Below are 13,882 nucleotides of genomic sequence, written 5' to 3'. Positions count from 1 at the left end.
ACTATAGGCCAGTCTCACCTCTAACCTTGGGAAAACTGGAAAAATGTTAAAGATCACATTTGTGGGAGCCCAGCAGGGGAAATAATGCTGAAAGGAAATCAACACTGGTTCATTGCAGGTAGATCCTGCCTGACTAACCGTGTTTCTTTTTATGACCAGGTCACAAAATGCTTAGACACAAGAGTGAGGTAGATGTCATCTGCCTAGACTTTAAGAAGGCCTTCAATATGGTATCTCATTCTGTTCTTGTAAATAAACTGACAGGTTGTGATGTAGAGGAGTACACGGTCAGGTGGGTGGCAAATTGGTTTAGGGGTCACATCCAGAGAGTGGTGGTGGACAGACTGTCATCAACCTGGAAAGATGTGGGCAATGGAGTCCTGCAAGGCTTCGTCTTTGGACCAGTGCTGTTCAATGTCTTCATAAATGACTTGAACAAGGGCCTAGAGAGCACCCTGTTCAGGTTCTCAGATGATACCAAATTATGGGGCAAAGCTAACACACCAGAAGGTAGGAAACAGATCCATGTGGGAAAATGGGCAGAACGAAATAGGATGCAGTTCAACAAAGAAAAGTGCAAAGTGCTGCACCTGGGCAAAAAAAACCACCAACACACATAGGCTGAGGGATGACCTTCTCAGCAGCACAGCAGCGGAAAGGGATCTTGGAGTCATAGTTGACTCCAAGATGAACATGAGTTGTCAATGTGACAAAGTGATCAACAAAGCTAACCGCACTGTATCATGCATTAGCAGTAAGGTTGTGTGAAATTTTGCTGGCTGTTTCATTTTGACACTGTTTCAACTCATTTTGAGGTCGAAACAGCAAAATCGAAAGGAAACAAGGGGCGTTGAAATGTTTCGACCATAGTGCTGTGGATGGGAAGTCAGTCCAGCTGGGCTGATTTCCCATTCCCAGGGCTAGATCGTGCGGGGGTGGGAAGTCAGCCCAGCTGGGGGAGACTGGACAAGCACCTAGCTGGGGTCGTCTGACCCCAGCGCTTTTTCCTTTCCAGGGCAGGGGGTTAGACTTGTTGACCTGCTGAGGTCCCTTCCGACTGTAACATCTATGAATCTACTTCATGTCAAGCAAAGTAATTGCTAACGGTATTCTTCTTAATATGCAATAATTTGCTCTATTGAGTTGCTTTTGGTTAATGTCCAGCTTCAGTAATCACATGCGTCAGTGAGTTCTATACTTTGCATTTCTTCTCTTGTTTTATTTCAGAATAATAAGATGGGAACTCAACTGCCCCAGTGATGGTTTTTAACAATGGTTAAAAGCAAATCAGTGGACATTTTTTAGATAGTTTTCAAAATCTTAAAAAAACTGGGGAACAACTTTTATTATATTTTCAGCTATTTGAAATCAGAAAAAAACGCATAAAAAGGAAACTTGAAAAATACAAAATACAGAATTGGAAAACTGAGAGCTCAGTGAACTTTATAATGATCCCCATTGGAACTGAACTGCCAGAGCCTAATAGTCAAATCCCCGATGTAGCATCTGTATGGGTAATGCTCAGTGAAACTCAAGTCGATTGGCAGTTTATCCTAATGCCAGTGGCAGCTGGAACTTAAATGATATAAATGGAATATTTCTAGAGCTGATCCTCTTTGGAAGTAGATGTGTTTTCTAGTTCACCATGAGAGTGCTGCACTTCATAAAAGGCAGTCATAAAAACTTGACTTCATAAAGGCAGTCATCACTGAAAATACGGCTACAATAGGTAAGATATTTTATTTTAAAGTATGGGAAAGATCTGGTGTGATACAAGGGATGAAATCATAAAGGAGGATTATACTTTAACCTCACAACAATATTCAGGAATATTAACAATATTAAGGAAGAATGGACTGGACTGGAATGTGGATAGAAAACTGGCTGGAGCACTGGGCTCAGAGGGTAGTAGTCAGTTGGCAGCCGGTATCAAGTGGAGTGCCCCAGGGATTGGTCCTAGGACAGTTGTGTTTAATATGTTCATCATGACCTGGAAGATGGCATAAAGTGCACCCTCAGCAAGTTTGCAGATCACACCAAGCTGCAGAATAGTAGATATGCTAGAGGGTAGGGCTAGGATTCAGAGTGACCTAGACAAATTGGAGGATTGCAACAAAAGGAATCTCATGAGGTTCAACAAGGACTTTTGCAAAGTCCTGCACTTAGGACGGAGCAATCCCATGCACCGGTACAGGCTGGGGGCTAACTGGCTGGGCACCAACTCTGCAGAAAAGGACCTCAGGGTTACAGTGAACAATAAGCTGAATATGAGCCAAAAGCGTGTCCTTGTTGCCAAGAAGGCAAACGGCATCCTGGGCTGCATTAGTAGGAGTGTTCCCAGCAAATCAGGGGAAGTGATTCTTCTCCTCTAATCAACACTGGTGTGGCCACATCTGCAGTACTGTGTCCAGTTCTGGGCCCCTCACTACAGAAAGGAGGTGGACAAATTGGAAAGAATCCAACAGAGGGTAACAAAAATGGTTAGAGGGCTGGGGCACATGACTTCTGGGAAGAGGCTGAGGGAACAAGGCTTATTTATTCCAGAGAAGATAAGACTGAGGGGGAATTTAATAGCAGCCTTCAACTACTTGAAGTGGGGGAGGGTTCAAAAGAAAATGGAGATAGATTGTTCTCAGTGGTGGCAGATGACAGAAGAAGGAGCAACAATCTCAAGTTGCAGCAAGGGAAGTTTAAGTTAGATATTAGTAAGCATTTTCTCACTAGGAGGGTAGTAAAGCACTGAAAAAGTTTACCCAGAGAGGTTATGGCCTCTTCATCCTTGGAGGTTTTTAAGACCTGGCTAGCCTTTTAAAAGCCTTGGCTGGGGTGATCTATTTGTGGATCATCCTTCTTTGAGCAGGGGGTTGGATTAGGTGGCCTCCTGAGGTCTCTTCCAACCCTAATTTTCTATGATTCTACAATTTAGCTTTTCAGTATGTGTTTATTATGCAAATAGAACTAAACAAAAAAATATTTAGGGTGATCTGGCAGAGAGAAAAAAAGATACTGAAGTTTCCAATTTTGAATCAACAAGGTCAGTTTGACTAATTAATCTCTGTCTTTGTTTTTTTCTCTGCCCCCTTCTTTTTCCTCACCTTCATCTCTTTGATCATAGTGACCAGAAAAACCTGGTGCTTAGAAATGTTCTATCAAAAGCCTTGCCAAAGCATTTGGCTTTGATGAAGCAGCATATTTTGCTGAAAATATTCTAAACACCTCTGCTAAGGATATGTGCTTCCATAATACATGTGGGAATGCTCAGATAAGGAAAGGGTAGTCTGGGTAAAGGTACATTCAGTACTACTGCAATTTTTTTTTTATATATAGAATTGTGCATATACATAAATCACTTTTCCTTCATAACTTCCTGTGAGGAATAGAAGAGAACATCCTCATGTTCTGGAGATATATATATCAGCCAAAACTACTGACATGCGATTACAAATGGAGATAGTGATATATAAAAATCACACTTCTCATCGGCCTCTCTTCTAAGCACTGGACCAAGCTTTGTCTCAGTTCCACAGAGAAACCAAGACTGCTGTTGGTTGGTGCTCTGTTTTAATAACTTATTTCCTACAGCAGAGGCTAAAAGCTTGTGGACTGCCCCAGTCCAGCGTGGGCCAGGTGACTTCTGCAGTGCATCAGAAGCAGGGCAGTTTGCCTGTGCCCACACCAGGGCCAGGTGCTCCTGGCACTTCTGACTTCCTGCTCCCCCGCCTCGCAGCTGGAGCTGTTCATCTTCCAGCCAGTGTGGATTTGGGCCTGAGCCAGAACAAGACAGCTGGGAGCTGCATCTATGCCTCAGGCACTTCTCTCCACCCACAGCTGCAAGCTGTCCAGCCCCTGCTCAGTTCCCCACTGGCTGGAAGCTCTGTCTGTGCTGCAGGGAGAAGTGACAGCAATGCAGGGCTTGGCAGAGCTCCTCTCTGCCCACATCTAACACAGGCAGGGGCAGAGTCAAAGCCCTCCATTTCCATGGGCCAGACCCAGTGGCTCTGCAAGCCACTGGCCCACAAGCCATTTGTTGCCAACCCTGTCCTAGAGGCAAAAAAGTACCCATGACTCTTGATTGCTTCTCCTGAAGAGTGGGCAGTACTTGTTCCATAGAACTGGAATTAGAGAGCTTTAGGAATGTGTTTGACTTTGAGGTGACAAACCCTCTCCCTGGCCTCTGAGCTCAAAATAGAAAGTTAACTGGGAGCAGCAAAGCCATGCTTAAAACCAGACCCCTGCAGGTTACATCCCTGCCCCTTCTCTCCCCTACACACACACACATTCCTCGTAACCCTATGTATCGACTGGAATTTAATTGTTTGTATCATCATAATGCCTATATTTAGAGAGGGGAATTTTTAGTTGACCAGGACACAAAGATAAAAGTTTCCTCTTGACCAGCAGACTATTAAGATTTATCTGGTAAAAAATAAGTACCAGTGGAACCCTGAAATGTTTATATAACAACCATAAAGACAGGGTATAACCTATATGAAATCCTACGTATTATATATACATTTTTTTTGTTCTGCTTTTTTCCCCTTGTTCATTCTTCATTTCCAGCACCAAGACTTCATCTTACCACCTTTTTTCTATATGTGCTCTTAGAAATTGATTTCATAATTCTCTCCTCCTAGTTCATGGAAATGACTTGGCATCTTATGTCTTAGCATAAATGTGCACCCCTGTTACGGATCACAAAACTAATACCTTCTGCAGCAGGGTAGTACTTGTACAATAAAATTGTAGATGTCGCCCTGGCTGGCTGGGGGCAGTGAGGGGCTAGCCTGCAGGCAGCCCCTATGCTGAAGCACTCTCATGCCTCAGCCAGCCTCTCTGCAGCATGTGGAGTCCAGCTGGAGCAGCCCTGGGCTTGCAGGCTGACCTTCTGGGTCCTCTGTAAGCCCGGGCTCTTGTCTGACCAGGGTTCATGTGATGCACACAAACTCCAGAGCAATATGCTGTGGAATTTCTTCATGCATATCAATCACTCATGTAGACATGCCCAGTTTTAACAATTTATGAAGGTAATTATATTTTAGGTCTGCCTGGGACACTGGGGGACTGGCGTTGATGACCCAGGATGTTTCTTCCAGTTCTATAGTCTTATGACCCTGGTGATAGAGAAATTCCATTCATCATACTTCTTGGTGTTCAGTCACCAGCATTAAATTGTTGCTCTGAGCACTAGAAGTTGCACTGCCGATAGTCACTGGTCATTTTTTTCAAATGAGGAGTTTATTTTCAAACCTTACAAATAATGTATTTTGATACATATTTCAAAAGATTAGAAAAAGTGAATGAAAAAAGGAATAAAGGGAGACATCTGCTCTGTTTCCCTGAAAACAAACAGAATAAAAAAGATCTTTTGTTAAGCAAATGAGATGATAAAACTCCATGTATACACACACAGGCTAACACATATACATATATGCATAATCTATTATGACTGAGGTTGTTACTGATCTTCCCTGTCCAGGTTTTGTGCAACAATACTAAATGGAACAGAATTTCACCACCACGGTGACAGAATTTATCCTCTTGGGTCTCTGCCAGAATCCTAAACTAAGATTTCTCCTTTTCTTCATTTTTCTGTTTGTCTATATGATGACCTGGATTGGAAACTTCACCATCATTGCCACAGTAATCTTTGATCTTCACCTCCACACCCCTATGTACTTCCTCCTGGCCAACTTGGCTTTTGCAGATGTGACCTATGGGTCCAGCACTGTACCCCTCATGTTGTCAGGACTCCTCACTCAAGGAATGATTGTCTCATTTGCCAGCTGCTTTTCTCAGATGTTCTTCTCCCATCTTACAGGGGGAGCTGAAGTCTTTTTCCTTGGGGTGATGGCTATTGACCGGTATATAGCTATCCATAAACCACTGCACTACACAACAATTATGAACCAGAGTGTGTGTATGGGGCTGGTGGCAGGAGCATGGTTGGGTGGCTTTATTCATTCAATTATCCAGATAATACTGTTAGTACAGTTGCCATTCTGTGGACCAAACAAACTTGACAATTTCTATTGCGATGTTCCACAGGTCATCAAACTGGTCTGTACAGAAACTTTTCTGTTGGAGCTGCTAACAGTCTCCAACAATGGTTTGATCACAACACTGATATTCATCATTTTGATGTTATCCTACACAATCATCTTGATCAAAATAAGGACACATATCACAGAAGGGAAGCACAAAGCTTTTTCCACATGTGGAGCCCAGATTGTAGTTGTGTGCTTAATTTTCCTTCCTTCAACATTGATTTATGCTCGGCCATTCCGTACTTTCCCATGGGACAAGTCTGTCTCTGTACTCTACACAGGCGTCACCCCAATGCTGAGCCCTTTAATTTACACTTTGAGAAACAATGAAATGAAAGCTGCCATCAAGAGGTTAATTAGCAGGATCTTGTTCTCAGGAATAACATGAAAGCAATAATTTAATTTTGAAATGTTCAGTCTTCTGTCTTCTTTGCAAAAGTGCAACAGTAGATGCTTTTGATCTAATTGACTTTGGCTTTTTGGAGGAATGGAAAGTAATAATCAAGGTAGATTATCCATGAGTGACAATATGGTGGTTTTTATTCCTTTGCATCAATCGACATGGATGGAAATCTCTTTAATACCAACCAGTTATGTTCCAAATCCAAGATAACCAATGCTTCCATTACTGATGTGCAGCACGCTGATGATTGTGTCATGTGCCCACTCAGTTGAAAAGCACCAGGTCACTCTTTTGACTGCTTCTGTGAAGAATATTAAATGCTTGGACTTCTTGCCAACTTTATAACAACCAAAATGCTTTACCAACATATCCCAAACTAACCATCTGCTTCTCCACATACTACAATTAGAAGGCAATGCTCGAAAAATGTTGAGCATTTCCTTTACCTGAGTAGTCACCTTTTCCAAAACAAACATAGATGATTATATTCAACCCTGAATAAAAACTGCTAGTGCTGCCTTTTGACATCTCTAAAATAATTTATTCAGTGATCATGAGATCAGGACCCATCCTTACCCTGTTGTATAGGTGTGAAACTTGGACAACATATCAGAAACAACAGAAAGCCTTGTCATATGACCATCCAGAAAAACTTCCATATAAAATTAGAAGATTGATATCTGACAGTTCCAAAAAAATGCGTTCTTACTTTTTTGGATATTTACTATTTTTTTTAGAAAAAGAAAACACACTTTAAAAATATTTTTCTTGGGAAAAAATGCTTCAGCTACATTCCTAGTTTTTTTGTTATTTGTTTGTTTTATACATAGCCTTTTTATTATAACTTTGGGCCAGTTGTAGTGTGTGGCATGTCAAAGATAAAAGATTGGAATATACAGGTCTATATTAAATATAATAAAGACTCCATGCGAGGGAGTGGGATAGGATTAGATCCTATTTATTGTTTGTGCACCTAAGTGGCACACATATAGCTACACAACAGCAGTTTTTGGCATTTATGCAAAGTTTGGTATTGCCTTTGCTAGCTTACCAAGGGCTGCATTCAAAGAGGGCAGCTATCTGGGGGAAACAGAGTCAACCATGTATGTGTGCAAGGCTGGGCAAGTCCAAAAGTTTTAGTCAGCAAAGCAAGACAAGTAGTAGGAGTTAGACACAGAGGAGGACTCTCCCATTTTTAATCCAATAACCATTGTTTAGGGCATTTACCTACGGATCAGAATTCACCCAGAATAGCAGGAAGCAAGTCTCTGTCCCCTCTAGGACAGCATCCATCAAACCAATCATACCCCTCTTCTATGTTATTTTTTCTCCTGGGCATGCCAATGGAGCTTTCTGGGCTCCCCTGTTAGTTAGCTTCATGTGATGGGAAAGGCTTAGAGCATTTTCCCAAGAAGCAGGTTCAAATCATTTTGGGGTGGGAGAGGAAGTGAATATAAAACCTGGGACTCCAAGTCCCCACCAAGTTACCTAACTCCTAGGCCATCAAGCTTAAAAGATGTAAAGGGCCTCCTCCTCCTGGTGCATTAGCAAGGAAATTCTATTTACCTGAGATAAAAGGAAATTCCAGACTCTGGACCTTGTTACACATTGCACTTTGATCTGCTCAAATGTTGATTGGTGTTAGTGCTAATTTGAATTTGGAGCAGTCACACCTTAAAGCTATAAACCTTCTCTGTCTCCCACATGTACAGCTATGACTTGTCACTAGATGGCTGATGAGCAGGAGCAAACTAAGAGCCACAGCTGTGAGCTAAGCAGGGCAGGCTGCTATCCCTGCGCTAGGTGGGCTGTTTGACAGATGAGCTGAGGGGAGGGGAGTAGGAGCATGAAGCTAGGAGGTGGCGTGTAAATGGGTTGGGGTTAGGTAATGAAATGGGAGGTAAAATATAAGTGGTAATGGGGGAAGGGTCATGAAATTAAGTCAGTCAGCCACTTAAGGATAAAATTAAAAAGTTAAAAAAAGAGATGAAGTAAATTAAAGAAGAAGGTTTCATGTTTAAATTAATTGGGACATAGGGAGTGCTAGTTATGCTTCTCAGGATGGTTGGGGTGAAGGAAGGAACCCCCAAGCTCATGGGGATCTGATCCAGCCCCACACCTTGTTTCATCCCACCCCCCTAAATTCAACTCCCAGACCCATCTGTGCCCTGTGATCTGTTTGCTTGGGTTTGCATCCATGGGAATGGGAAGGTCACACCCCAGGGGGCAGGAGGGGGAGGTGGGCTTGGTGCCAGAACTCCCTGCCCCCCACCCCGGTAGTAGAGTTGAGGGGATGGAAAGTTTGTCCACATAGAACAGGGAGGGGATAGGACACTGCATCCTGGGAGGCTGGAGGACTGGAACTTGGATGGCTCATCTGTGGGGAGTGGCCACACATTAATGGAACATGATCTGGGTAACACACGGATCAGAGATAAACCTGCTCTGGAATGGCATAACGTTAAGCTACTTAAAGTATGCTTAAAACTAGTTTCAGCAACTAATGTGTGGACAATCCAGGAGTAAAGAGCTCCAGGAGCTGCCTAAACTTAGTGTAACAAGGCGCTCAGTGCCAGAATTTTCAGTTATTCATTTACACAGGCACCCGAATTCCTACTAGGACCTGGCCCATTGTACACGTGTCTGTAGTAGTCAACACTGACTATGGAACCAGAATGTCTATTTTTCACAGTTTCTGTCCTGCCAGCTGTGACACTTGAATATTTTTCTCTGCTTTAAAGAACTATAAACCAAAAAGAGTTCTGCCTTAGCTTGTTTGCTATATTGTCTTGTCAAAAACTTTAAAAATATCAGTGGAAGTAGGAACATTGAAGAAAATATCTGTATAATCAAAATATGCCATTATCAGAAATCTGTGGAAAATTTCATGGCCACTTTCTTAATAAAAAGGGAGAAAGCAATGCCACTCTAAAGTGCTCCTTAAATATTTAGGTTCAGATATTTCTAATTTCTCATTTTGACAACCCAGTCACATTGGATTGCAGTTGGGTTTGAACATCTAATTACTTACATTAGAGCATCTAATTAGGTTCTCTTGAACTCATCAGCCCCAAACAATATGAACTTTGATTGCTACAAAATTCAATCATCAGTACTTAGTAGTTTCTCCTACTATTGCTCACTTGTAGTTAAACTATGCAACTCATTGCTAGATGATTATATTGTGTTCCAGAGTTGAAAAGGAATCAAGTACAATTTTATATATTAATGGAAAAGTGAGAACTAATTCATTTAATAAGAGTAAAAATAAGTAGAAATTTAAATTCCTCCTACTTTGAAGCATTTATACACTGTTACGGGTATGAAGGATTTTCTATTAAAAAGTAGGAAAATAGAACAAAAACAAACAAAAACCCTGACACCTATTGAAGCCAGGGAAACCACTTCAAAGCCCCTGCTTTGAATCCTGGAGTTGGGCTTAGGGAGCAGTGTGAGATGCATGTGTGAAAGCCCATTGTGCCCCTGCACCCCAAAGCCCCCCAATGACCCCCAACCACCATGGAGCACCCCCGCCAACCCCCAGCACAGCCAGAGGTAAGCAGGGCCCATGGTGGGAGGGGACTAGCCCAGCTTAGCTGCAGGGAGGCAACTGAGAGGAGCCGAGGAGGGTCTCACCCCAACCCAGCTCCTACTTCATCCAGCCCCCAAGGGAGCCACACAACTGGAGCCTCATGAACAGGCCGCACAAACAAGTGCACTTGTCTGTCGGGCGTGTGAGCTAGCATGGGAGTTTGTGCAGGAGAGTGAGTGGGAGGACTTGAGGCCCTGCCAGTTAGCCCTAGGGAAGCCAGTCCCATCAGAAGCCCACCTACCAGTGGCACCGTGCAGATGGGCATGCGCTACACCCCGATGGTCCCATCGGAGTCTGCAGCCCCCCTTCTGGTGCATCACAGGCCTCTACCCAGATGGAGCCCATGGTTCTGGGCTCCACGCAGAAGGAGCCTCTGGCTTTTAGCTGTGGGGGCTGCCTGACACTTTTTCAGGCCCTGGGGTCTGGGAGCCTGGCCATCACCACTTATGAGGTCTGCTCCCTTTTGGGGTCTCTTGTGTGCCAGCTAGAGGAGCTTCAGGCTGCAGTCCAGAGACTACATGCCATCAGGGATGGTGAGTGGGAGATCGACTCCTACTGCCAGACCCTTCACCATCTGAAGGTGAAGGGTAGACTAGGGTCACCTTCCAGGTGAAGGGAGCATTCAGGGACCTCCCATTCTGTCCAGCCTAGAGTTTTGGACCAAGGTGGTCAAGGGGCCGAAGGCCCGCCGCACCAAGGTCTCCACCTCACTGGAGCTTTACAACAAGTATGAATCTCTTGCAGCCCCAGCAGAGGCCGATAAGCTGCCAGCTCCTGCAGGCAACACAGGCTCAACTGTAGCTACTGCCCCTGCTGTCCCCAAGACAAAATGCAAAGTGTTTGTCATGGGAGACTCCATCCTGAGGGGGACAGAGGGAAAAATCTGCTGCCGCAACCCCTTAGCATGGAAAGTCTGCTGTTTCCCGGGATCCCACATCCGAGACATTGCAGAGAAGATCCCTAAGCTCCTCTGGCCTACTGACCACTACCCTATGCTCCTTATCCATGTGGGTACAAATGGCAGGGCTCGGAGCAGTCCCAGCTGGGTCCTGAAGTGCTACCGGGATTTTGAAGTGGAGAGTAAGGGTCTGGGGGCACAGGTGATGCTTTCCTCAATCATCCCAGTTTTGGGCTATGGGCTGAGGAGGGAGAGGAGGATCGAGGTAGTAAACCAAAGACTGAGGTGCTGGTGTCATTGGGAAAGCTTTGGCTTCCATGACCACAGTTCGCTCTTGGGTGAGAGAGGCAGCGAGCTGCTGGGAAGGGACAGCCTCCACCTCTCTGCTGGTGCGGAGGCTCTTCTCAGCCAAACTGGCTGACCTGCTCCACCGGGCTTTAAACTAAACCTGCCAGGGGATGGGGGGGACTACCGCCACTGCTGCCCACTGAGCAACCTTTGCAAAGCCAGCAGGCCAAGGCACTTAAGGGATCCCACCCCTTCCCCAGCCCTGGAATGATCTGTAGGCAAGGCAAGGGCCCCCATAGAAACACTTGCCTGCCTATACACAAATGCCAGGAGCTTGGGAAATAAACAGGAGGAACTTGTCCTCCTGCTTAACACAAATAATTACAATGTCATAGGGATAACGGAGACCTGGTGGGACTCCACCCATGACTGGGCCACAGGTATAGACAGCTATACCCTGTACAGGAGAGATCAAGTGGACAAAAGGGGTGGGGGTGTAGCTCTCTATGTCAAGGAGAGCTACACATCCCTGCAAGCTGACATTGAATCTTTGAGAACTCCTGTCACCCTGGTGAAGTGTCCTAAGATTGGATGAAGGTCAATGTGGTGCCTATCTTCAAGAAAGGGAGGAAAGTGTCCTTAGCTTCACCATAATCCACTGGCTAGGGAATTGGTTCCGTGGTCAGACCCAGAGGGTGGTGGTTGATGGGAGTCAATCGTTGTGGTGCGCTATGACCAGTGGGGTCCCTCAAGGCTCTGTCCTTGGGCCTATACTCTTCAACGTCTTCATTAATGATGTGGACACTGGTATCAGAAGTGGACTGGGCAAGTTTGCCGATGACACCAAACTTTGGGGTAAAAGCGTCCACACCTGAGGACAGGAGGGCGATCCAGGCTGACCTTGACAGGCTCAGGAAATGGGCTGGAAGGGACCTCAGAAGATCCTGATGGTGTTTAACACTGAAAAATGCAAGGTTCTCCACCTTGGGAAGAAAAACCCATAGCATGCTTACAGGCTCAGCAGTGCTACGATGGCTAGCACTATGGACAAAAGGAACTTGGGGGTCATGATTAACCACAAGATGAACATGAGTCATCAATGTGATGCTGTAGCTTGTGAAGTCAGAAAAATGCTGGCTTGCATCCATAGATGCTTCTCAAGCAAACCCCAGAACGTCATTCTCCCATTGTACTCGGCCTTAGTGAGGCCACAGCTGGAGTACTACGTGCAATTTTGGGCACCACAATTTAAAAAGGATGTAGAGAAGCTTGAGAGAGTGCAGGAGAGCCACACGCATGATGATGACAGGCTGAGAACTACGGGACTCTTCAACCTGAAAAAGCACAGGCTCAGGGCTGATCTGGTGGCTGCCTATAAGTTTATAATGGGTGCTCACCAGAATCTGGGGGAACATCTGCTCACCAGAGTGCCCCAAGGGATGACAAGGTTAAAAGGTCACAAACTCCTCCATGACCATTTCAGGGTGGACATAAAGAACTTCTTTACTGTCCAAGCCCCCAAGGTTTGGAATAGAGTGCTGCTGCAGGTGGTTCAACCACCTACTTTGAACTCCTTCAAGAGACATTTGGATGTTTATCTTGCTAGGATCCTATGACCCCGGCTGAATTCCTGCCCCTGGGGCAGGGGGCTGGACTCAAAGATCTTCTGAGGTCCCTTCCAGCCCTAATGTTTATGAAATCTATGAAATCTCATATTTGGAAGTATAATATCACTGAATATCAAAAGGTATGAAGATTTTTTCCATAGAAGTTAGTGTTTTAATAAATGAAAATTGGGTTAATGGGAGATTTCAGCAGTTTGCTCTGAACCAACCAATGTTGGCCAGTGTAGAAGGATTTGTGTGACTAGGTATCACAGTCTATGCTCCTTCGTTCAGAAAAAAAATTAAATTACTTCTCAGCTGGTGATAGTTGGACAGAATGTGTGACATAGGAAGAAGGAGAAAGTATAATAATAGGGTGTGCCTTGTACTGTCCTAGAAGCAGTGATTCCTGGTTTTCCAACTCATCTCAAGTGTCATGAGCCTGCTGTTCTGCCAGATTGGTAACAAAACCCAAGTACTCAGACTTGAAACTACCTAAGTGTACTTACTTCATGTTCTCTTCTAGAGATGGTAGCAGAAGTCAGGAATCCTGACTCCCAATATTTTCACTCCACCCCACATCTCTGAATTCCAGGTTTTGAAAGTTAGTCAATAAAATATATCACCTGCAAAGATTCTTGCCTTTCACATAATCCATGGACAATCATGGCTACAACATCACTCTAAAACTATGAGGTTTAGAAAGGTTCATTTTATTCATATATTCACCTTAAAAAGTCCACACAAGGTTAAGCATTGAACTACACTCTAAAACACTTGTCACAGGGTACACCTATTGGCAGTAATTATTTAGAGGGGAAGGGGTATTATTTATTGTACGTAACTATTTCCCAAATTGAGTTTACTGCTATCATGTTTGTTCCCTGTAAATGGACAATGTGAAGCTGTTTATTGTTATCACTTACATGTTTGCATGAACCATGGTATTTTTATATTTTTTAAATTTTAAGGTATCTTTATATGGTGTCTTTATAGTAAAGATATGGTATCTTTATATTTTTGTAATCTGTCTTAATCAACAAATTGTCCTGG

The 13,882-nt window shown here is 44.1% G+C and overlaps 1 protein-coding gene across 1 annotated transcript; it reads left to right on the top strand.

The window, feature by feature from the left end:
- Nucleotides 1-5,496: 5,496 nt before the first annotated feature.
- Nucleotides 5,497-13,589, top strand: LOC102374106 (olfactory receptor 4D5-like). The gene is made up of 2 exons (XM_006036423.2): nucleotides 5,497-6,395; nucleotides 13,526-13,589. Exons 1-2 carry the CDS (start codon nucleotides 5,497-5,499, stop codon nucleotides 13,587-13,589), a joined length of 963 nt encoding a protein of 320 aa, XP_006036485.2.
- Nucleotides 13,590-13,882: the final 293 nt, after the last annotated feature.

Source organism: Alligator sinensis, unplaced genomic scaffold, assembly GCF_000455745.1.
Source record: "Alligator sinensis unplaced genomic scaffold, ASM45574v1 scaffold1485_1, whole genome shotgun sequence".
Taxonomy (NCBI): domain Eukaryota; kingdom Metazoa; phylum Chordata; order Crocodylia; family Alligatoridae; genus Alligator; species Alligator sinensis.
This window is presented reverse-complemented; position numbering and strand designations above follow the sequence as displayed.

Bases quoted from the DNA above. Each gene is read 5' to 3' on its own strand.
- LOC102374106 (XM_006036423.2), top strand. From the start codon at position 5,497: ATGGAACAGAATTTCACCACCACGGTGACAGAATTTATCCTCTTGGGT. The intron at 6,396-13,525 runs GTTAATTAGCAG...TAAAACTATGAG, and splicing joins ATGAAAGCTGCCATCAAGAG to GTTTAGAAAGGTTCATTTTA.